Source organism: Glandiceps talaboti, chromosome 10 (assembly GCF_964340395.1).
Source record: "Glandiceps talaboti chromosome 10, keGlaTala1.1, whole genome shotgun sequence".
Taxonomy (NCBI): domain Eukaryota; kingdom Metazoa; phylum Hemichordata; class Enteropneusta; family Spengelidae; genus Glandiceps; species Glandiceps talaboti.
This window is the reverse complement of record NC_135558.1, coordinates 4,110,001-4,137,224: the sequence shown is the minus strand read 5'-3', so window position 1 is coordinate 4,137,224 and position 27,224 is coordinate 4,110,001. Positions and strand designations below refer to the sequence as shown.

Genomic DNA, 27,224 nt, shown 5'->3' with positions numbered 1-27,224 from the left:
ACCAACGTCGTAAGTACGTTGATGTGATGATTTAATATAAGTGTGCTAACAGAATTTACGATGTGCCAGATATTCTTTCTCAACTTTATTTTAATACACCTACTAGAATCCTGCGTTCGTTCTCAATTTTTAGACCTATAATATTCGCCTATTAGTAGGTGCATGAAAACGTTTAATGAAATTGCTCTGCTGATTCCAGACGTTGATCTTTTTAATGGAAGCCATGTATGTGTAGACCAGTGTACATATGGTATATAGTCAGATGTGTAGACCAGTGTACACACAGTATATAGTCAAGTGTGTAGACCAGTGTACACACGGTATATAGTCAACTGTGTAGACCAGTGTACACACGGTATATAGCCAAATGTGTTGACCCGTGTACACACGGTATATAGTCAAATGTGTTGACCAGTGTACACACGGTATATAGTCAAATATGTAGACCAGTGTACACACGGTATATAGCCAAATGTGTAGACAAGTGTACACACGGTATATAGTCAAATGTGTTGACCAGTGTACACACGGTATATAGTCAAATATGTAGACCAGTATACACACGGTATATAGCCAAATGTGTAGACAAGTGTACACACGGTATATAGTCAACTGTGTAGACCAGTGTACACACGGTATATAGTCAAATGTGTAGACCAGTGTACACACGGTATATAGTCAAGTGTGTAGACCAGTGTACACACGGTATATAGTCAAGTGTGTAGACCAGTGTACACACGGTATATAGTCAAGTGTGTAGACCAGTGTACACACAGTATAGTCAAATGTGTAGACCAGTGTACACACGGTATATAGTCAAATGTGTTGACCAGTGTACACACGGTATATAGTCAAATATGTAGACCAGTATACACACGGTATATAGCCAAATGTGTAGACAAGTGTACACACGGTATATAGTCAAATGTGTAGACCTATGTACACACGGTATATAGTATAGTCAAATGTGTAGACCAGTGTACACACGGTATGTAGTCAAATGTGTAGACCAGTGTACACACGGTATATACTACTTGTACTTCATTCATACTTACAATTCGAGTACATGTGTTTAATACAAATATATTTTCTTGCCACGACTAATAACGTACGTGTTTACATGATCTAGAGCGTCCTCCTTAATTTCTTAATTGTGCAATGCAAATCGTCGTGTTGATTCGTTTACACACGATATGTTTTACTTTTCAGTAAATTTAATTGAATATTTTAATTTCTTTTCATCACTCTACAAAGGAGTGTAATTGTCGATTCGAAAGCTTTCATCGAATTGCCAGTTCACACCTTTCTAGTTTCTATGGCGACTCAAAAACAAACGGAAAAATTTTCAAATTCAAGATCTTGGCTTTGAAGATACATGTTTCATTTCGTAATGATCGTTCAAAATATATCCTTTACAGACATAATGACGTCATCAATCCGGGCTTATCAGCCTTGGGGAAGGGGGCCGGGCCAACAACGGCTGATTTGTCAGCCCAATGTCCTTTATTACTTATAGGGATAACGTGTTTGATCCTATAGACAGCATAGACAATAGACAATGTCTATTGTCTATGCTGTCTATAGGATCAAACACCCTATGTTACCAGCTTTCTACGAAAAACAAAATATCACTATGTAAAGATAGACATACTATACATGAGGAGAAATGATGTGTATTACACGCCGTACGCTCTCTTTACTTCTGTGCATAAAATTTAATCAACTATGTAGATCAAATTGTTTTTCAAGTGCTATTAATATGTCTTAAATGCTTGTATTGCCAGTAGAAATGTAGGCAAACTGATATCAGTCAAATACACTAATCTATGTTATGGTATATTAATTTCTTAATAATAATAATAATTGAGATACACTGATTAATGCTTATGGAATTTTATGGCATCGAAGGTACGATTTTAATGCTGAGAGCACAGCTGGCGTTCGGCACTCCAATGAATGTCCCGTGAATATTTATCAAGGTATCTCAATAATTATTTTATAAAGATATATAAAAAGATAGACGTCGACGAAAAAACGAAATTACAGATGCCAGTCTGGGACACATGTAGCAATTAGTATTGGATCTATTACAGTGTATGTATGTATGTATGTATGTATGTATGTAAGTATGTATGTATGTGTGTGTGTGTGTATGTGTGTGTGTATGTATGTATGTATGTATGTATGTATGTATGTATGTATGTATGTATGTATGTATGTATGTATGTATGTGTGTATATGTACGTATGTATGTATGTATGTATGTATGTATGTATGTGTCTGTCTCTGTCTGTCTCTGTCTCTCTGTCTGTCTATCTATCTATCTATCTGTCTCTGTGTCTCTCTGTCTGTCTGTCTGTCTATCTGTCTCTTTGTCTCTCTCTGTCTCTCTCTTTCTTTGTCCGGTCATGGGTAATGCTTATAACACCTAATAGAAATTATTATTCGTTTCTATGCCGAACGATTTTTTTAAGCATATTCCAGACAGTTTGTCTGAAATGTTTACTATGACTTGTAAAAATTACAACATTCCAAAAACTCTTCGACATGGTAAACCAGTAAAAAGAAAAGTGAACACTAGGGTGTAATTGATTGCCACTCAAAATTTCATACAAAGTGATAATAGCAAAAGAAAGCCATGCTATGTAAAATGTTATACCTATTATCAACATCATACGTGCCCATGTGTTGCGGTTGTCATGATTTGGTTCAAGGCTGTGTGGTAAACTTGGTCCAGCATCCCCTATTTTGGATGGACGAATCTTGGTGTGTTGCTTCTTAATTATTCGTAATGTTTAGATGTTCACGAACAGGATGGTCGCCATGGTCGGTAAGAGTGACATGCACAAAGTCGCTCCAAAATATGGATACATCGGCTGAGATTGTAAGACTGATACTACACTACACTGAGCAAGTTCTTCGTCGTACCGTACGAATTGTCCACCCTTGATCATGACAACTGCGGTAAGACACAGAGCGACTATCCAGCTAACTGCAATGGCTAGTCTGGATTTTGCCTGTGTACAAATGCTGTGATATCGCAGTGGATACTGAACTGCAATGTGTCGGTCTATATGCAACAACATAATGTTGTAAAATGACACATTCACAAAGGCGTAACACAAACCAGCTTGAATCATACACATGGTTTGTCCGTACGGCCACATCCCTATAATGCTTGGGTGGATACTTGAAGAATACACAAAAACACCAATACCGAAATCTGCCAGCGACAACGACAACATAGTCATTCTCGTAGTTGGTGGCGGTTTTTGCAACTTTGGATAGATAATAATATTAAGTAAATTGCCAAAGATAGTTAACGCCGTAATTGTTATTATCACCACTGTTACAATGACGGATGGTTCATATTTTGGTTGTATTACTGTATATAAGGTGGACTCGTTAGAAGAAGTTGTTGAAACGCGTGTCCAAATTGTAGGGGTAATACTTGTGTTATCCGCCATCTTCCAAAGTTAGATACTCGTACACTGAAAGCGGTCTGATCTTTACGGTTTGTGTGACATCTCTCTGGTGGAGTAAATGATATCTCACATCCCTATAAACAACTATAGGGCTCTACAATGATGTTTGCGTTTTCAAATGTCAGGCCCTTTCACTTGTAGTTCTGGCAGACCGTTTGAAAGTTACATCTCCATAATCGAGTAGTGGTAACCGACGATGTTGCGTCGTATCTAGTAAACGACGTTTCGCACATAATTATCCTGATCGTATGCTGCTTTACATATAATTGGTCTTTATGTACGTCTAATCATTCAAATGACATCATTTTCGTGTTTTCATGAATATATGGTTATTTTGAATGGCTACGTAATCGGTTTAATTCGCGCAGTTTTCTATTCGCCATCTCCAAGGACAAACGATTAGAAATGTTATTCCAACACCCAATCATATCTCCTTTGTGAGGGTGACCAGGTTCCCATGGCCATTACGTAACTTTAATTCAGTCATGTGTAGAAGAAATCAGACGGTGGTTTTGAGACAATATGCTCGCTGCCAATGTGATAGAAATACCAAGATTACTATGCATTTATCTTCTAATTTGACGATTTGAAAGCTTACCTTTCAAAGGGGCACAAGCTGAATTAATATTTTTTTGGTATAATTTTTGCTGCATATTTAAAAGGTATTCACGGTATTCTACTCACTAATGTATATTTAAGCACCACTTGAACTTGACTGAATTCAAACCCGGTATCAAGATATAACTCATAAACAATCCGATGACGTAATTTATATAATTAGTATACCGCCCTCTAGTGTCCACTTACTGAAGCATACTCAACCATGATCACTTGAAATTCACAACCCAAACCTGGTATTAAGATATAACCCATAAACGATCCGATGACGTAATTTATAGTACGTATGAAAAATGTCGACGAAATCCTTATTATGCAATCAACTTTTCTGACAATGCAGAAGCGTAACTCATGTCACATATGGCATGCATCAACACCAAAATAACTCCAACATAGACTGTAAATACAAAAATCGAGCCGTATTCACCACATGGGATTTTAATCAGATTGACATTTGTCCCAGTGAGCTGTGTACATGTGTTCTTGTCCTCCGAAGTTAGTTAACCTAGCTAGTGTAGGGAAAACGAAATATATCTTTCAATGCTGTGATATCATTCATTTCAGGATGTCTGATTTTATTTTTGATTTTATTTGGCAAACACTATTCGGAAAATCACAAACAAAAAAGGATGAGCAACGACAACAATCACTTAGCAGGAAAGACCAAAAAGATACAGCTCTGAACTTGATACCTTTGCCTAGGATGGCACAAACTTATTTCCATTGCGGTCTAGTCCAACCACTGATGTAAAGTCCTACCAAACAATTCTAAAACATTCTCTCTCTCTCTCTCTCTCTCTCTCTCTCTCTCTCTCTCTCTCTCTCTCTCTCTCTCTCTCTCTCTCTCTCTCTCTCTCTCTCTCTCTCTCTCTCTCTCTCTCTCTCTCTCTCTCTCTCTCTCTCTCTCTCTCTCTCTCTACTGTGACTCACTAAACACATTCTTAACTCATCAATGCGGTAAACATGTCCTGTACCAATCGATTAATCACCCCGAATTCATGGTGTCAATGTATGCAGTTCTATATAACCCTAATGGATTTGAAATGTACTTAGTGACAAACAGATGAGAAGACTGTAAAATTACTATAATAAGTATTCTAAAAATATATCAAAAATATCAAAACTAAAATTACGAAATATCAATCATGCCATAATGATAAATATGCATGTCCATGAAGTTTTACTTATGAATATTCAATACGTATAGTGGTGTTTTTGTTGCTTTCTGTTTGTTTGTTTGTTTGTGTGTGTACATGTGTGTGTGTTTGTAGTGTCTGTGTCTGTGAGTGTGTCTGTCTGTTTGTCTTTCTGTCTGTCTGTCTGTCTGTGTGTGTGTGTGTCTGTCTCTCTGTCTGTCTGTCTGTCTGTGTGTGTGTATATATGTGTCTGTCTGTCTGTCTGTCTGTCTGTCTCTCTGTGTGTCTGTGTCTGTGTCTGTGTCTGTCTGTCTGTGTCTGTGTGTGAGTGTGTCTGTGTAGGGGTATTTTTGTTTTTTATATTTCATTCAAATAAGAATTAAAAAAGCTCTGGGACTTGAGCAAGTCTAGGAACAAGGGTGTGGCTAACTTTATCTTAGCTGCATTTCTTACACGTGAAAGTTTATTTTCAAAATCCTGCATCGCTGACCTCGACGGTTAGGAAACTTAACATATTTGCCTTGGACATTGGGGCGAGGCGTGTTTTTCCTCTGGCCTTCACACAAAAGGTGTGAAGCTCTGTTAGTGAATTGATCACTGTCCATATAATTGATCACTGTCCAGTGACCCGGCCCTATTCAGCAATTATAAAAAGAGATAACAAACAGAACCATGCGTGCAAATAACCTTTCTGGGTCACCTACAAAGCGTAATTTATGGGAAGCGGTCAACCACCTAACTGGATTCGATAATTATTTTACAAAATAAGGCATAAAACGATGAATGAAAACTTCAAAGACATATCGGAATTCCATATAGTGCACATTTTCAGAGCTATAAATTTCAACTCCAACTAACCTTTGAATAAACCAAATGTAGAATTCGCGCGTCACTTCTAAAACCAACGACCAAATACCTTTGTTATAAAATGATGAAAGACCGTGACGCAGTATAATTTATTAGTATATACTACACAACACAGTGCACATCAGTTATGCGAGTTATGTCAAGGTGTGTATTGAATAGTATAAACCCAGTATATAGTCCTGCCTTGGCCACTGTCTTGAAGGATAGCTATCAAGGATAGCGATACGTGATCAGGTTCTCTTAAACGTAATACAAACAGATACAACCAACTTTCAAGTGTCACTGAAGCAGTCGCAGACAACTAATATAAGTCATACCACTGTTGAATCAGACAACATATCAAATGTTGATACTTTGCCTCGACGACATATTGATATTAGGAATTCTTCATACGTTTTTCTAAAGGTAAGAATGACATTTCCTCAACACACACACACACACACACACACACACACACACACACACATATATATATATATATACACACACATATATATATACACACACACACACACACACACACATATATATATCGAATTGTTGTTCATCACTGGAAATGTTGGACAGTCTTTGGTTTACCGAGCTGGGTATGGTCTTAATTATGGCTTTAGGATGGTTTGATTTGTTATTGACGTAGTGGTTGATGTTGTTTGGTTTCGTATATGGTTGGTATGACTCGTCACGCAAGTTGAATGTGACGTCAAGGAAGTTGACAATTTTTATACCTTGGTCAGCAGTGATTCTAAGGCCGAGTTTCTTTAATTCTTAAGTTAGTTGCTTGGCTACTCTGTTGGCTTTCGATGGGGAATGGTTACGGAGTATAGCTAGTCCATCATCCCTGTATAATCCTACCTCATTATCAAACATATGTTATGCCCTTTATCTGTCATAATGTTGACACATTGTTTGACATGTACGGGATTAGCAGTCCTCTACCGGAGCTAATATTAAAGCTTGTGTAGCGGGTTATAACCAACTCCTTGTCCGAGTTGCTGCTGAAGTCTTATCAGTATTGGATAGTGTAAGACAAAGGGGGATTTAGAAGGTGTGAATTGGGTTGACCTTTGTAGTTCAAGTAAAACCAGTCCAGCAAAGTCAGAAACCATATGCCTGCACATGGGAAGCCTCCATGGTCTCAAGAATGAAATGCAAGAGGACCAAAATAGTTTGCCAAAATTACGAGGAGAACTTAATTACGGAGAAAAATAGTTGTGGCGAGTAGTATTAAAAATAAGTCATACTACTGTACCATGAATGGAGTAGTGACTGCACAGTAAGGGTTTATGGATGAAGGGCACAACTGTAACCATTCAAAAGAAACGGTAAACATTTAAAAAAAACTAATTTTACACATATCTTCATATGAGCTACACTATAAAATAAGACACGTCTCGTTGTTCAGCCCTATCAGGGCTTGTGAATGTTGCATGGCTTATTTGTTTCGCCGTGAACACTGCATGCTGCGTGTGTCCCCATCCGAATGTGTACATTTTTATCTCAGTATTATCATCACCTAGCCTGGCAAGGGGTGAGACAGTGTGTACTTTATCTTAATCTAGTCTAGCAAGGGTGAGATGGACTAATCCTGCTATCCTGTGAACTTGTCGGGCATAAGTACAATAGACACCGGTGGAAAGATAAACAACGCGGCTCCGCCTTGTTGTTTATCTTTCCACTGGTGTCTATTGTATACTTATGCCCTTTATCTGTCATAATGTTGACACATTGTTTGACATGTACGGGATTAGCAGTCCTCTACCGGAGCTAATATTAAAGCTTGTGTAGCGGGTTATAACCAACTCCTTGTCCGAGTTGCTGCTGAAGTCTTATCAGTATTGGATAGTGTAAGACAAAGGGGGATTTAGAAGGTGTGAATTGGGTTGACCTTTGTAGTTCAAGTAAAACCAGTCCAGCAAAGTCAGAAACTATATGCCTGCACATGGGAAGCCTCCATGGTCTCAAGAATGAAATGCAAGAGGACCAAAATAGTTTGCCAAAATTACGAGGAGAACTTAATTACGGAGAAAAATAGTTGTGGCGAGTAGTATTAAAAATAAGTCATACTACTGTACCATGAATGGAGTAGTGACTGCACAGTAAGGGTTTATGGATGAAGGGCACAACTGTAACCATTCAAAAGAAACGGTAAACATTTAAAAAAAACTAATTTTACACATATCTTCATATGAGCTACACTATAAAATAAGACACGTCTCGTTGTTCAGCCCTATCAGGGCTTGTGAATGTTGCATGGCTTATTTGTTTCGCCGTGAACACTGCATGCTGCGTGTGTCCCCATCCGAATGTGTACATTTTTATCTCAGTATTATCATCACCTAGCCTGGCAAGGGGTGAGACAGTGTGTACTTTATCTTAATCTAGTCTAGCAAGGGTGAGATGGACTAATCCTGCTATCCTGTGAACTTGTCGGGCATAAGTACAATAGACACCGGTGGAAAGATAAACAACGCGGCTCCGCCTTGTTGTTTATCTTTCCACTGGTGTCTATTGTATACTTCATACTCGTCTTCTTTTATTTTATGTATGATATGTTCTCCAAGGTGATTGAGCACTCTACTTGGCGAAAGAAGAATTAAATTATATATATGTATACAATAGACACCAGTGGAAAGATAAACAACAAGGCGGAGCCGCGTTGTTTATCTTTCCACCGGTGTCTATTGTACTTATGCCCGACAAGTTCACAGGATAGCAGGATTAGTCCATCTCACCCTTGCTAGACTAGATTAAGATAAAGTACACACTGTCTCACCCCTTGCCAGGCTAGGTGATGATAATACTGAGATAAAAGTGTACACATTCGGATGGGGACACACACAGCATGCAGTGTTCACGGCGAAACAAATAAGCCATGCAACATTCACAAGCCCTGATAGGACTGAACAACGAGACGTGTCTTATGTTATAGTGTAGCTCATATGAAGATATGTGTAAAATTCGTTTTTTAAATGTTTACGTTTCTTTTGAATGGTTACAGTTGTGTCCTTCATCCTTAAACCCTTACTGTGCAGTCACTACTCCATTCATGGTACAGTAGTATGACTTATTTTTACTCCACAACTATTTTTCTCCGTAATTAAGTTCTCCTCGTAATTTTGGCAAACTATTTTGGTCCTCTTGCATTTCATTCTTGAGACCATGGAGGCTTCCCATATACTTCCATGTGCAGGCATATGGTTTCTGACTTTGCTGGACTGGTTTTACTTGAACTACAAAGGTCAACCCAATTCACACCTTCTAAATCCCCCTTTGTCTTACACTATCCATTACTGATAAGATTTCAGCAACAACTCAGACAAGGAGTTGATTATAACCCGCTACACAAACTTTAATATTAGCTCCGGTAGAGGACTGCTAATCCCGTACATGTCAAACAATGTGTCAACATTATGACAGATACAGGGCATAAATATATATATATGTGTGTGTGTGTGTGTGTGTGTGTGTGTGTGTGTGTGTGTGTGTGTGTGTATGTGTGTGTGTGTGTGTGTGTGTGTGTGTGCGTGTGTGTGTGTGTGTGTGTGTGTGTATATGTTGAGGGTAGAAAATCAAGTCGGGTTTTTCGTCTCTACAAGCCTGTTTCGTGAGTAAATCACTCGTCAGGAGATGTTGATGTACTGAATATACCTCGTATAAATCGTGTGGTGTAAGGCGGGTTTTACCTAGGTTGTTGAGTGGTGCTTTAGTTTGTACAAAAGGTGTCAATTATGTGTGCGATGGGTCAGGTGTTACACAACAATGTTCTATTTCGATGACGACAAGAGGATACAAGTTCATTTCGTTTATTTAATGTAGATAGTTCGGGTCGGCAGATAATAAAGAACTTTTCTTTGAGGCATAAATTGCACTTCTTGCTTGCGCTATTGTAGGTTGGGTGGGATGAAAGTGGTCGCCAGGAAATGGAGTGGTCGATGTTTTTATTCTTGAGCGTCCAGATATGTTTGCTAAGTTCCGTAGAGTTCCTATGTTTAGTGTGTCGGAATGATGCTGTGTGGTTTCTGTACCTTGTCTTAAACTCGTTTTCTGTAAGCCCAATGTATGTTTCTGTAATGTCGTTGTCCTTGCGTGTGGCGGCTGCTTGGTAGATGACGGATTGCTGTAGACAGTTTTCGTTGAGCGGGCATGTTTTCTTTTGCCGACAGTTGCATGTTTTACTGGCATTGGTGCTGTTTACGGTGGTGTTGGTGCGTTCGTGTGAAATAAGGATGCGTTTGTTGTGGTTGTTGATGATGTGCATGATGTTATTCATGCAGCTGTAACTGATTTTAAAGGTTTTGCGGTTGAAGATTTTTCTGAGTTTATGATCTTTGTGGAAGTGTTTGTCTATAAGGCTGAGGAATCTGTGTCCGATGTTGGTGCACAGGGTAAAGGACCAATGATCAATTTTGTACTCGCGATTTTCCGGATTTCTAATATTATTTTCTGTACATTTCAAATAAAGTTTTAAATACTGTTTCCTCTTACTGTTTTTTTTTCTATTTCCTACCTGATATCAATGTCTTATCTGAGTTTATCAGCTTTGCATTAATACGTAGCTTGCTAGAACAAACTCACTATTTGCCCAAATTAACGCATTATACCGTGAGTGTAAACATCTACTGATACGACTAATCCGTGTATTACCATTTAGTCGTATCAGTAGATGTTTACACTCACGGCATAATGCATTAATTTGGGCAAATAGTGAGTTTGTTCTAGCAAGCTACTAATTAATGCAAAGCTGATAAACCCAGATAAGACATTGATATCAGGTAGGAAATAGTAGAAACAAACAGTAAGAGGAAACAGTATTTAAAACTTTATTTGAAATGTACAGAAAATAATATTAGAAATCCGGAAAATAGCGAGTACAAAATTGATCATTGGTCCTTTACCCTGTGGTTGGTGCTAACATTTTTGCTGAATGGGGGGGGGGGGGGGGGGGCTGTACCATAATATGTCTTTCCGTTGTCTGTTTCTTCGTCTAGAGGTCGTGGTCGGCTCGTAGTGTAGTGTGTATTTGTATCTGCTCTCGTTGAGTGCTTTTTGGTATGGGGGTGCGGCTTGGTCGAAAGATGCTTTGTTCGAAGAGTGTAATGATAGGCGTTAGTTGATACTAGTGGGTATGCTCTTTGTCGTGGTTTGTGGGTGGTTGCTATCTCGATGTACATATTGCAGGATGGTGTCGGGCTTTGTGTATGGCCGGTACGTACCGTTGCTCAAGTTGAGGGTGACATCTAAAAAGTTGATTATCTGTTTGTTGGCTTCTATCGTACTGCGTAATCCGTTGAGGTGGAAAATGCGGCATATGTTTTTCTTGATGTTTTCTGTGTCTCTTGGTGATGCATTCGAAACGGCTAATCCGTCATCTCTGTATAGCCCAATGTTGATATCAGGGCCTTGTAGTTGAGAGAGGAGGAAGCTTCCTACCAGCTCGCATGTTTCGGCACCATCATAACTGCCCATTGTTACGTCGAATGTTGTGTTGCCTTTCTTTTCCCAGGGTTGTTGTTTATGTATAAGGACAGAGTTCTTGGCATGGAGGATGATGTTACATTCGTCGGCTGTGATGTTGTCGTAGTCTGAGGCAAAGGTCAGTGCTCTGTTGAGGAGGTCTTGGCTGATTGATGGGTAGAATTCTACAACATCGAAGCTGATGAAGTTGTGGGCTTGTTTGTTTTCAATGGCTTTGAACCATTCGATTACTGATGCTGTGTTCTTCCATTGGTTGAACTTTGTCGAATTTAGAATTTTGGTGTTGATTCGGTCGAGTATTTGTTTACTGATTTTGCCTATCTCGGATGGTGTGGGCTGATAAGCCGGCAGGTAGGTTTGTTGCTGAAATATATATATATATATATATATATATATATATATATATATATATATATATATATATATATATATATATATATATATATATATATATATATATAGTTTTGGTAGTACTGGAACTCTTTCTTGGGTGTAACTCGGAGTTTCACGCATATTGCGATCATCAGACACTGTGTCTGATGATCGCAATATGCGTGAAACTCCGAGTTACACCCAAGAAAGAGTTCCAGTACTACCAAAACTATTACGCTCTGCCACTGCGGTATAGAGCACTGTCTTAGCAGATTGATACTCACCGAGTTATATATATATATATATATATATATATATATATATATATATATATATATATATATATATATATATATATATATATATATATATATATATATATATATAAGTAAAATTACGTTGGTGTTTTGCTCATGGAACATTACGTTTTCGACACAAAGATAGATGTATTTAAACTCTAGACTAACAACAATATATAACAGAGACACAATAAACACAATAGGATCCTTTGCCCAATCACATTGAACACTGATAAGCATTGATATTCTTTCACGGTGCACTAAAACAGGCCTCCAATGAAAACATTACACTTGGACTTGATGACTTTAATGGCCTCAATTGTTTATTTTCTAATAAACATATCAACTTAACTACTTCTAGGGCGTGTATTAAATGTCATGTTACATGAGTGAAACACCAAGCCTACGTTTTGTCTGTCTGTGTCAAAGTGCGGATTTAGATTTAGATTTTAGATTTGGATTTAGTCCGTAGATATGTTACAAAAACACAAATCATACATGGCGTCGATGACTGTTCACACAGATGAAATGTTAAGTTCCAGACTGGATTCGTAGTCAAGGTACACGATGTTGAGCAGGGAGAAATGGAGAGGGAGGGGGGGGGGGGCTACAAAGCTAAGAATTTCTCCATAGGACGACACAACTTACACTCAGACAAGATTATGCGGTTCGTGTTTACGGACTGTTTACATTGTTCCCTATATTGTAAACCTGTTAACACAAACTTCAGCCATCTGGTGGTCTAATATACTAATTCTCTAATATCTGATTTACATTTATAACTCAACCCTTTGGTAGTATGATTCCAGCTGATTTACTTACAAAATAAACACTCCCACATTGACACACTACACAAGCTTGTTTTGACCAGTGGACAGTGTGACAACAGGCAAGGTGTCTTTTTTCTGCCAGTAATAATATTCACATTGCACATGTTGTCATCTTATGTCCTTATTCTGGTTGTTATCAGGACTGTGGTAGCATTTTAAGTAAAAGTATGACAGACGGCACGTGCACTGTGACATCTTCACTGGGTGACGAGAAAGGAACTAATAAGTTTCCAATAGCAGTTATTGGTATAGGTAAGTATCATCGTTACTTCCTGATTCAATGTTCATTGAAAACAATTTCAGATTATCTATTGATACTGTAAAAGAATACAGAGACAGTACAATTTGGTATTCTTTCCCAAGCAGTTGTCAAATGTGTTTGTTTGTTTTTCAGTAATTAGAAATTGGCCGTACAGATGTACATCATATAGATTTGTTACACTTTCAGTAGTTTTAGGCTTATGGCTCATAGAAGGGTTAATCCCCGGTGTTAATCCCGAAACGTCATCTACCTATCACTTTATTGAACTGATGACATTTTATCTCAAGCTTTTTGAGCAGATGTGCCTAAGGATTGGGGTGTTTGGGGTCTCGAATTGGAATGTAAATGGGGTGTGGTGTCAAAATATTTTCTCAATACAAAAAGTATCCTTGACAGAAGTTCACATTTCTTTCTAAAACTCAAGAATCTGTTTTTGGTCTTTCAAAGTAAGAAGGATCAAGCACAAGTTCAATTAATGACAGTAACAAGGGGATGTATATTCTGTAGAACAGCTATTACTAATACCTAACCTAATATTTTGAGCTAAAAATCCCTCTCTGAGATCCACGTTTAGCAAAATTGGTTCCTTGATTTTCGAGTATGGGCCAAAAACTTAAAGTTAAAGTTTTTGGAGTATCCCCACCCCAGCAAATACAGTTTCGTGTTGTACTTTTCAGGTTGTCGAATGCCAGGAGGAGTTGATTCTCCAACGAAATTCTGGGATGTTATTTATGAAGGTAGAGACATGGTCACTGAAATACCCAAAGAAAGATGGGACATAAATACTTTCCATGATACAGATCCAACAAAGTCTGGCAAGATGATCTCTAGAAGAGCTGGCTTTGTAGACGGTGTAGACAAATTTGACCATGGCTTCTTTAAGATTTCTCCAAGAGAGGCTGCCTCTATGGATCCACAACAAAGATTACTACTGGAGGTGGTACAGGAATCTTTCGAAGATGCTGGAATAGACCCAGACACTTTGAAAGCAGACTGTGGAGTATTTGTAGGAATTGGATTAATGGATTATGCTGTAGCTAATCTTGATGCCTACCATGTAAACCCATACACTCTTACTGGCATTATGCATAACGTAGCTGCCAACCGTATATCCTATGCTTTCGATCTACAGGGGCCAAGTTATGCTGTTGATACAGCATGTGCTTCATCTATGACAGCAATGCATCTTGGATGTTCCCATCTATGGAATAAAGAATGCAAGGTTGCAGTCATTAGTGGTTGCAACAGCCTTCTTATACCAGAAGTGACCATCGGTTTCAGTTCACTAGGAGTGTTGTCTCCAGAAGGTCAATGCTGTCCTTTTTCAGATGAAGCCAAGGGTTATGTCAGAAGTGAAGGCTGGGGTGCTCTCATACTAAAACCTCTGAAAACTGCATTGGCTGAAGGTGATCACATCTATTCAGTTATCATAGGAAGTGCAATCGCAGCCAATGGTTTCTGTGGCAGTCTTACTATGCCTCTGCAGTCAGCACAGGAGTATGTCATGCATGAAGCTTATGACCGATTTAACTTACCTCTTTCATCAGTAGACTATGTAGAAGCTCATGGTACTGGTACACCTATAGGTGATCCAATTGAAGCTCGTGCAATTGCCAGTACATTTGGTCCTCATAGGAAGATGACACTCAAAATTGGCTCCGTCAAAGGTAACTTTTCACATAACGAGTGTGCAGCTGGCATCACTTCTACAATAAAGGTATCTCTCATGCTGCATAATCGAGTATTATGTCCATCAATCAACTACAAAAGACCAAATCCTGCAATAGACATGAAGGATTTGAAACTGGAAGTTCAGACTAAACGGGAACCCTTTCTCCATGGTAAGAAATACAGAATTGGTGTGAACAGCTTTGGCATTGCAGGGGCAATTGCTCATGTAGTAATTGACGAAGCACCAAGGATTGAAAAGAAACCAAGTCATACCTGTGGCTGGACCTTTGGTGAACAAAAGAAAGGTGATGAAATTCTGATTCCTTTGTCAGCAAAATCAAATGATGCTGTGAGTGATCTTGCTAGAAAGTGGCTTACTTTTGAATGCAGTGATGATGCACTTGGTGTCACAGGATGGTTAGCTACTAGACGAAAGCACCATGAGCACAGAATAGCAATTACATGCAGATCTGGAGATGAGTTCAGAGAACGTGTGCAGGCATATTTAGAGGGAAAACCATCTGACTCAGTTATCACAGGTTCAGTTTCAAGTACACCGTGGAAAGTGTGTTTCGTCTTTCCAGGTCAAGGCCAACAATATGCATCAATGGGAAAGGAACTGTATGCTACAGAGAAAGTCTTTCGCGCAGTTGTAGATCAGTGTGATGCTAAGTTCAAAAAATTAAGTGGATGGTCACTGCTTCATGATGCAGGGCTATACAGTTATTTTAGTCCATCAAATAGAATAAATCAGTTTGCTGTTAATTCTGAATCTCTTGTTGATGAAATGGAGGTTTCCCAACCTGCAATTCTTTTCTTCCAAATTGGCATCTTCCATCTGTTGAATCACTGGGGAATTCATCCTGATGTAATTGTTGGTCACAGCCTTGGTGAAGTTGCAGCGGCATATGCATGTGGAGGTATGTCAATGGATGAAGCAGTTACTGCTATATATCACAGAAGTACTCAGCAAGCAAAATTGAAAGGTGCTGGAAGCATGGCTGCACTTCGCCAAGACTTGAAGGATGCTAAAATATTATGCTCCAAGTATGGTGATCTGTACATAGCAGCAGTGAATGCACCAGGATCGGTAACTATTGCAGGTAACAGTGAAGCCATCAAGATCATACAAGGCAACAAGCCACAACAAACAAAACAACTGCGGATCCAGTGTGCCTTTCATACCCCGTATATGGATCCAATCAAACATGATTTCCTAGAAGCTATGAATGGTGTGGTGAAGACATCAAAAAGGCAAAGTTCTACTCCTTTCTTTTCAACTGTTGATGGGAAACCATATGGTGGAACCTTTGATGGTAACTACTGGTGGAAAAATATACGTAACCCAGTGTTATTTAATGATGCTGTGACAAATATACTCAATGACACTGATGCTGACCTCTTCATTGAATGTAGTGCTTCAGCTACATTACTATCATCTGTCAGCAAGATACACCAGAGAACAGGATTGAAGATGAAGACTATGACTGTTGGCCTAGGTCAACGTGGAAAAGATGATCGCCACTCTGTGCTTAGAGCAATGGGTATATTGTACACAGCTGGCGTGTCTGTTAACTGGGGTAAAATAACTCACAATACTGCAAAATGGGCACCAATTCCTACCTACCCCTGGCAACACCACACTCATTGGTCTGAACCTGAAGATAGAATGAAACGTCGTCTTGGTATGGAAGACAAGAGCTTCAAGGGACAAAATGGTGTAATATCAATCAATGTGTTTCCTTTTCTCGCTGACCATGTGGTTGAAAACAAAATAGTATTTCCTGGTGCTGGTTACATCGAGTATTCTTTTGAAATGTTTTTTGGAGAGAATGAAAATCCTGCCTTGAAAAACGTGCATTTTCAGCGCCCCCTGATTTGGCCTGAAGACACTGCTGGCAGACCATCAAAAGAAAACATACCTATCAAGGCCTCTAAAGAAGGTTCAACCATTCATGTCACTTCAAAGGAACAGTTATATTATACTGCAGAGTTGGATACTCCATTTTCAGTGGATGAATCATATCCATGTCTTCCAATCCTAAAGCTTCAGAAAAGATGTAATCAGCCACTGACAAATATAGAAATATATCAAGGTTTCACAGCTATTGGTTTGCAGTATGGTCCAAACTTTCAAGTTTTACAACAAATGATGCTGGGAGATGGCGAAGCGATTGCTGTGATGTCAGGGGCAACAGACACAAAACAAAGAATCCAGACAACCCTACTTGATGGATGCTTTCAGCTGATTATTGCATCAGTGGGTAAATTTACTAAAGCATATATACCTGTGAAAGTTGGTATGGTACAGATGAGTCTTCCAGCCTTACCTCTAGATGACCAATTCATAGCATATGCCAAAGTCACTGACTGTGATAGTACTTCTATAACAGGGGATGCATACCTGTGTACGAATGATGGAAAGATATTGGTGAAAGTTGTTGGACTGGTGGTTCAGAGCCTTCAAGATATTAGCACCGATGTTGATTTGAAAGCCTGTCTGTATACTACCGAATACCAACCCATCACATCATGTTTACCACCAACATCTGATGTATGTCAAACATTTGAAGAAGAGAATCTCAGGAAGTTATTCCCTAAAGATATGGATATTGCAACTAGGATAGAGTCCATTATACCACTTCTGAAAAGAATTTGCAAGTCATATATATCTTATGGGCTTAGTGTTGTTGATGAAGCTGATATTGCAGAAAGGAGTTGTTGGTACATGAGACGGTTGAAGAAAATAGCCCATGACATGACAGTGGCATCTTTAAAGATAGAGGATATTCCAAGGATTATTGCTGATATCATTGCAACTATTCCAGAAATTTCTCAAGAGGTGCAACTAATCAAGAAACTTGGTGAAGCATTGCCAGACGCATTGAGAGAACCTGATATTGGGGGTTCTATTCTGTTTGCACAAGATTACTTTACAACATATTTTGCAATGATACGTAATCTGTTTTATGAAGCTGGAGCAAATGCTTTACAAGCAGCTGTAAGGAAAGTACTCAAAAAGAAAAAAGTGGTGAGAATTCTGGAAGTTGGTGGAAGAATTGGTGGTATGTCGAAGTACATATTGGGCCTACTGAAAGGGGAAGTAATGAAGAAAGAAGTTGAATATCTGTTTACTGACTTGGATGTATCGTTTTTCACACATGCCCAACAACACCTCCAAGAGTTTCACACTGTGAAATACAAGTTATTAGACATAGAGAAGGAAATCGAACCACAGGGTTTTACACCCGGAAGTGTCGATATTATTGTGTGTGCTAATGGTCTACACTCTGTGGTTGATATAAACAATGCTATGCACCACATGAAAGCTCTCCTCTGTGAAGATGGATGGCTGTTTATGTATGAAGCAACCAATATGGACTGCATAAGTGAATTGGCATTTGGTTCCCAACGGATGTATGATGACTTCAGAGATGACTCATGGTGGCTGTCTCGTCAAGGATGTGAAGACTTGTTTAGATGCATTGGTTATACTGATGTGGTCAGTGTATCCACTCCAAATGAGCTCCTGTATAGCATTATTGTTGGTCGTAAATCCACATGGTCAACACCTCAAATGGAGGCCATACAACAAGATGCACAGGAGGCATGGGCACTAATTGGTACCTCAGGCATGATACTACAACAAACAATCAAGATGTGCCTTGGAGAGGTCTGTAAGGCAATTAATGAGTTATCTGTTGGCAACATTGCATTCCTTGGTACAATGGAATCAGTGAATGTCATTTACATTTGCGGAGAATGGGATAAAGATCTTCATTTCCTGCTGGAATTACTGAAGTTTGTTAATAATCACCAGGAAAACATCAAGAGTGTATATGTAATTACCGAAGGTGCCTACAGAAATGAAGGTAACATTTGGTCCCATTCTGCCCGTGGTCTTGCTGGATCAATATGTAATTACCTCCCTTCTAGCTGCATATATTATGTAGATCTTGATGTGCAAGAAAGTGTGCAGCAGAATGTACACAATCTAATGAAGATTTTGACCAATCCTACCCAACCAGAAAGAGAATTGGTCGTTCAAGGTCCTGAAATAATACTCTGCCCAAGAGTTATCAATGCTCCATCTCCTGATATGTCAACAAAAGCATCCCAGTACTGGCGTCTAGAGCAAAACGCTAGGAATGATGGAAAGGGAAAATCTCTAGATGATTTGGGATTCTGTGCAATACAAGACATGATAGTAAAACCTGGAGAAGCTAAGATTAGAGTCAAAGCAGCAGCATTGAACTTCAAGGATGTGATGATGGCTCATGGTATGCTGGAGGGATTAGTAGTTGATGAAACCCGATCACGATTTGGTATTGAGTGTTCTGGTGTAGTTGAAGAATTAGGTCACGGGGTTACCAATGTAAAGGTTGGAGATGAAGTGATAGCCTTCACAGAGCTAAGTCTTGCTTCGCATGTTGTCAGTGATGCCCGATTTGTCAGACCAAAACCAAAACATCTGAATATGGTAGAGAGTGCTGGAATTACCGTGGCATTTACAACTGCATACCATAGTTTGATAGAAAGAGCTAATCTACAGAAGGATGAAACCATTTTGATTCACTCTGCTTGTGGTGGTGTTGGACTTGCTGCTATCCAAATAGCAAAGATGCAAGGTGCCGAAATCATCTGCACAGCTGGAACAGAAGAAAAGAGGGGCTTCCTTAAAAGTGAGCATGGAATTCAGTATGTGACAGATTCACGATCTGAGAGGTTCTACAATGATGTTATGGATTGGACCAAAGGGAAAGGTGTTGATGTCATCCTCAATTCCTTATATGGTAAACTGATGGCCAAAGGTTTAACTACACTAGCCCCTGAAGGGAGATTCTGTGAAATTGGAAAGAGAGACATCTTAGAAAATTCAAAAATGGATCTGAAAACCTTCCTAGAAAACAAGTCCTTCCTGTCTTGTCAGATTGATATAAGACTGAGACAAAATCGTAAAGGTATGCAAAAAACTCTTGAAAAGGTTGTGAAACTGTTTGAAGAGAAAACACTTAATCCACTACCTTCTCGAACATACCAAATTGATAACTACAAGGATGCATTCAGGATGATGTCAAAGGGACAGCACATTGGCAAAGTCGTGTTCGAGATACCAGATACATACATTCCTGAGAGGTTTGACCAAGTTGGTGATCTCTTCCAAGAACAAGCAACATATCTTGTATCTGGTGCATTCGGTGGTGTCGGTCAAGCTCTGGTCCGTTGGATGCAAGGAATGGGTGCTAAACACTTGGTAATGGTTTCAAGAAGTGGAGTAAAGTCAGCTGCTTCTAAACGTACATTAGACTTCCTCAAACGTAAAGGAGTAGAAATACAAACTTTTGCCGTTGATGTGTCTGATTATGAAAGTATAAAATCTGTACTTCATCAAATAAAATCAGACCCTGCAATCCCAGCCTTGAAAGGTGTGTTTCATCTTGCTGGTGTCATCGATGAAACCCTCCTGCCAGACCTTAAGCCAGAGCAATTAGACCTTGTGATAAACTCAAAGGCTGTCAGTGCTCAACATCTACACAATCTCACAAGGAATGACGAGCTAGATATATTCATGATGATGTCATCTGTACATGCCCTAAGAAACCTGGCATCGCAACCTGCATACTGTGCTGCCAACTCAGTCTTAGAAGCTATTGCAGAGTACAGACACAAACTCAGACTGCCCGCATTATCGCTCCAGATGGGTGCTATCAGAGGAGCTGGATACCTGGAAGGAAAGGCTGACACAATGAAAGTAGTCAAAGCACAGGGAACAGATACCCTTCACATCAATGAGGTTATGAATATGATGGGAATATTGCTACGATGTTGTGATAAACCTGTTGTGTGTTTTGCCAACCAGGTAAGCAGTAATCTTAGTCACCCTACTTAAATGCCAAGATCTCGATAAAGCTAAGTCATAAATTCTATCGCAAACGGCATCTATTTCCATGTTCATTTTTACCTCCAACAAGGGGGAGTTGTGAAATCGCAGTCTCTCTCTCTCTCTCTCTCTCTCTCTCTCTCTCTCTCTCTCTCTCTCTCTCTCTCTCTCTCTCTCTCTCTCTCTCTCTCTCTCTCTCTCTCTCTCTCTCTCTCTCTCTCTCTCTCTCTCTTTTGGTTTCAATGAGTAATCTTCATAATTGATGATTGTTTAGAAATTAAGCAATATCTTAATAGTATATTTTTGATTTGGTGTATAAACTAATGTTAACAAACCGAATGTGTCCTCCAAAGTATGTTGACGTAGCTGTTAATTTTAATCAGTAATTTGAATGATTAACGATTTTCGGTAATTAGGCAATATCTTATTTTTTTATCAAGGACTGGGCTACTACTGCTCGATTCACGCACAAAACCAGTCTCAAATTTCGCCACCTTCAGGACGACCGAATTGCTAACAAAGGCGACTGCCAGCTTTCCATCGAAGACTTGGAATATGTTGTGAAGCAGAAACTTGGACAGATGATTTGCCAAGCCCCAGAGGAGATCGACATTAGTAAACCAATGATTGACTTTGGAGTCGACTCTTTGATGGCAGTGGAGCTGGTAACTTGGGCATCAAAGGAACTAAACGTTGTCATTTCACAACTCGACATTCTTGGTGGCATCAGTACATCAGTGTTGCTGGAAAAGGCTGCTGAAAACATCTCGGTTCTTCCATTCACTGTACCCCACACTGAGGTGAGATATAGACTTTGAATTCAGCTTGTAATCTACGTACGTGAGATATTGTCTTTGAATTCAGCTTGTAATCTACGTACGTGTTGCCTTAAAAGTTAGTGCCTCCTTGGTGGGGGCGTTATTCAACGCTGATTGCCATATCCATGTTTTCGACCTGAAGGTTAAAATGTAAATGCAATACAAAAAACCCTGTATACTGGAATAATAGAAACTCTCTGAGAGAGCAGGTATCAAGTTCTAATCAATATGTGTCAATAATCTTTCTTTTGAATGGTTTAAAATATAGCAGTAAGATTAAATTTATTAATAATACATCAAAGGAAATTGTTTGAGTTACAAATTTACACTGACCTGTCGTATTATGGGCTGTAAGTGATTTGGAAATAAATATTCTAATGAGATGTTATTTTTCTTTTTTCCAGGCTTAAATTCTTTGAATTCTGGTGTGTCAAGAACCCGAACATCACACAATATCACACAGTCGAAAGAGCGTTTCTAAATATTAGATATTCATCAGCGATAATTATCTGACAAGTTGTATATTTTAAATCATGGTATTCTTATTTAGTTACTGCAGTTGATGTGTTTGAGGGAGACCCAAAGTGAGGCGGAGGAGGGTAACTCCATGGATACAAGTTACAGGGGAGGGTTAATCACATCCCAGGAGGTACACATGCTAGAAGTTGTCATCGAAACTAAATTGTCTTCAATATTATTAGTAGAAATTTTGAAATAAATGTTAACTCTAGAGATATTTAGTTTTGAACATCATATCATCATTATCATCATCATCATCATCATCATCATCATCATCATCATCATCATCATCATCACCCCCACCATGCGGACGCATCCGAGATAGAGTCTACAATCTTTTGCATATCTCTAGCAATTGTGTTCATGTAGCTGAGAGGTCTTCTTCCCCTATTTGGACAAGGCAATCGTGAGCAGAGATATCTTAGATGATTTGGCCCTTTGCACGGAAGCAGTGACCTGCAAAGCGTGCTCTTCACTTTGCAAGAATGATGGACATGGAAGGAATGTTGCCATAACTTCCAGACTTGGACTTGTGCTCCCGCCGAGAGGTGTTCTGCACTCTCATGAGTAGACGAGTATATATACCATCGAGTCGGTCTTGCAATTGTTTCTTCATAGTCCAAGTCTCTGAACCATATAAGAGTTCTACACATGCTCTGAAAAAGGCAAGCTTTGTTGACCAGGTTATGTTGGACTTCCAGAACATCATATACACAAGCTTATATTTAAAGTTTCCATATATATACATGACCTTATCTTTATGCTTCATAGATAACGATATAACGACTACAGTTCGTACAGATATAAAATGCTGTCTAGAATGAGTTGTACGAACATATCCAACCATTAAATTGCACTTTTTCTACACAATCAAATAGTTATAAAACAACATTATGTATTCAATTACACAATCATCTGTTAGATTGTACATTTATCAAATGTTTTGTTACTATGCGTTTTTGTTTACCAGTAATTTTTCTGTCAGATACGTATTTTTCGTTTGTATTACCGTACACGTAGTTGCATTACCTAACTACTTTCCTAGTGGAAAATACCTAGATACGTATACAATATACCTAGATAGTTTTAGATATTGTTGAACTAGCACTGGCTACACTGGCTGCAACTGAGACATTTTTCCATTAAGGAACAAAATATATATTCGCTAGAAAGTGTTCAATTACTTAAAAAATTTCTTTCTTTTTTAAAAAGAAAGTGTACCTGTTAATTAAATGGTCAATGTTATTATATGTAATAATGAATGGATAGCTACTTTCAGACCTATTCTCCTCCTCACACTACAACTAAGAGTTAATTTACTGCATTTCACTGATGTGTTATGATATTACTTTACAATGTGGCACTTGTGCCACTGTGACAGTAAGTTGTCAATGGCAACGTTGTATTAGAGTGGCGAACTAGTGCCTTGAGATGACCAAAACATTGTAATTTTTGTAGACACGAAATATGACATTCATAATGCGGTATATAAAACAGATTTGAACCATTATGGAAAATGGGCGTTTGATATTTACTTTAGGTGTCTGTGTAGGATTGCTCAAGGATCCGGGCTTTCTTCTTTCTTCATTTGAATAAACAATTTTAAAAACCCCGCACAATTGTGTTCTTTTATGTGAAATGATAACCTGAATGAGTAATTGAGAAACAGTTAGATAAAAGCGTATAGCCCTTTGGAGACAACTTGTAATTGTCATCTTTTTTTTAAAGTTGAGAACATTTTCCTTTATAAAAGTGAAAGTGAATAACAACTCAAATTTGAAGATTATGAGACTAAAAAAATCTCCCGAGGGACTGGTGCAAGTCTAGTATTTATGTTATGATGAAAATCTAACTAGTATTAGGCATACTATCAATATATCGCTGAAAACAGGTCTTTGTTACAGTCAGATTAATGGATAAACTTTGAACTATATGTACTATCAAAATCCAAAATATTGCTAACATTAAACTGATTCGATGAAGTCTGCCATAGATATGGAGATATGTCGCTTTAAATCTAGCTAATGTTCCCTTTATTCCACACTCTTTTTCTTAACGTAATTGGATATATATATATATATATATATATATATATATATATATATATATATATATATATATATATATATATATATATATATATATATATATATATATATATATATATATATATATATATATCTCGGTGAGTATCAATCTGCTAAGACAGTGCTCTATACCACAGTGGCAGAGCGTAATTAATAGTTTTGGTAGTACTGGAACTCTTTCTTGGTTGTAACTCGGAGTTTCACGCATAGTGCGATCATCAGACAACTATATATATATATATATATATATATATATATCATCGTAAATGGGCTTCAGCTGGCAAGATATTGCCATAGATAATGTGGTGGAGTGGAGATGTGAGTCTTTGGTCGTGCTGGCGTTCAGCTCAGCCAATAAGATCCAAATGTAGACACTGATTTATGTGGTGGTAAAAGTGAGAAAAAACAAATGCCTTTAAAACTATCAATGTGGTGGGATCTTACTACAGAAGAAATCCCTGTCTATAGTGGGATTCGAACCCAGAGACCTCTGACTACTAATCTTGAGTGCTAACAACTACGCCACAGGGAGGCGGTGTTAAAAAACATTTCAGTGAAATAATAAAAGGGTAATAATAATATTCTCGAGAAATTAAATTGAGGGAGGGTCGCTTGTCAGCACAATTGCGATTTCGCCACCTGTTGCCTATCTACTCAACTTTTGCGCAAATTATTGAGGGTGCTTTCCATCACAAGTTATGTGGTATAACCTTTGACCCAATTTAAATGTTAAAGACAGAACTGCCCTATATAAAGAGGATTATGGCTAATCTATGCAAATGCGGGAAATTCAAACTGCTGTACAGAGCACTAGCTTCTGGGTCTTGTTCTCAGCAGTTTTTCTGTGCTTCGAGAAACACACAGGTCATGTATCATGTACAAATTGTTTGTGAATGTTGTAGGATAGTAACTTGATACACAAATTAGTTGAAAATCAGTCTGTTTGTTTCATAGAATGAAAAAAACTCTCCAAATGAGACACATTCCCCTGCAAACAGCTGCTTAGATTGTGTGTCATTCAGGATTATTCAAATATGCGGCATTTGCATGTGAAAAACCCAGATATAGGGAATGTTTATATTTTGGTGATTACTTGCCAGTGAGTCATCACAAGTTCTCCACCTCCAAACATACAGTCAGTCATATGCAAAAATGGTCCCAGGCGCCGCCAGTTGCATGTTTAAGGGCATTCAAATCAACATGGCAGCCCGCATGGTGAACGGAGCTGCGGAGCCGCTCGCATTTTCGACCTAGCAGGTAGTACTTTCAGGTAGGCATTAATAATAATAATAATGTTGGGTTCTTATATAGCGCTTTCCCACTCCATGCTCAAAGCGCTTTACAATTATTACCCCTGGCTCGGATCAGAACAGCACAACGGCCCTTTAGTCTTCCTCAACTCCCCGGGGAGCATACAATCCATTGCAGCCATTTAAGCACATAGGATTAAAGCCTTCACATTGCAACCTACATCCTACCAGGTCCCCAGTTATACAGCTGGGTTGACTGAAGCACAGTCGTGGTTCAAATCTTGCCCAAGGACTTTAGCCACTCAGAAACAAACAGCAGGCAGCGACGGGGCTCGAACAACAGGGAGCTGAGGCTCAGTTAGTTTTGTTCACAAATATAAACAAACAAGTAAACAAACAAACAAACAAGTGAAACAAACATACATACATACATACATACATACATACATACATACATACATACATACATACATACATACATACATACATACATACAAACAAACAAACAAATAAACAAGTAAATAAACAAATAAACAAAGCAAATAAATAAACAAACAAACAAACAAACAAACAAACAAACAAAATAAACCGACACATGAGTAGATACATACATGAGTAAACGACAACAAACCAACGAACAAACACTACCCCCCCCCCCACACACACACACACACACATCTGGAAATAACCCACAAGGGTTGAGACTGATCAACTACTATTATAATACTATACTATTATAATTTTCGTATCCTGAAAAAAAATGCCGTAATTTGACTTCAGATCAGTCAAAAATCCACCTCGCTAGAACAAATAAGCTTAGAACTAACATTTTACCAGGCGAAATTGACAGCAAAATGAATCTAAGTTTTTATATTGAGAACTAACTATATGTATTTCTGATTGATCGAATGGACTGGAATGAAAACAGATATCGACAGTTAGCGCATTGCATCAGCTAATGAATGATTCCAGTCCCAGTCGCCAGGATATAGTACGTATGAATTGAATTATCTGCAATAATTGTAGCGTTTGATGTGATTTTGAAGCGTTTTCGTCTTTTTTGTGCCTTTTTTCGTTCCGACGTTTGATTCGGGTTAAACGACGGAAGAAAAAATCTATACTCCAATATGGCTCAATATCTATACTCCAATATAGCCCAATATCTATACTCCAATATGGCCCAATATCTATACTCCAATATGGCCCAATATCTATACTACAATATGGCTCAATATCTATACTCCAATATGGCCCAATATCTATACTACAATATGGCTCAATATCTATACTCCAATATGGCCCAATATCTATACTACAATATGGCCCAATATCTATACTACAATATGGCCCAATATCTATACTCCAATATGGCCCAATATCTATACTACAATATGGCTCAATATCTATACTCCAATATGGCCCAATATCTATACTACAATATGGCTCAATATCTATACTCCAATATGGCCCAATATCTATACTCCAATATGGCCCAATATCTATACTCCAATATGGCCCAATATCTATACTCCAATATGGCTCAATATCTATACTCCAATATGGCCCAATATCTATACTCCAATATGGCCCAATATCTATACTCCAATATGGCCCAATATCTATACTCCAATATGGCCCAATATCTATACTCCAA

General features: G+C 38.5%; 1 protein-coding gene across 1 annotated transcript; it reads left to right on the top strand.

The window, feature by feature from the left end:
- Positions 1-13,249: 13,249 nt before the first annotated feature.
- LOC144441272 (putative polyketide synthase 1) lies at positions 13,250-22,187 on the top strand. Its single transcript, XM_078130832.1, has 4 exons — positions 13,250-13,334; positions 14,022-20,875; positions 21,337-21,696; positions 22,119-22,187. Exons 1-4 carry the CDS (start codon positions 13,250-13,252, stop codon positions 22,122-22,124), a joined length of 7,305 nt encoding a protein of 2,434 aa, XP_077986958.1. The 3' UTR covers positions 22,125-22,187.
- The last annotated feature ends 5,037 nt before the right edge of the window (positions 22,188-27,224 follow it).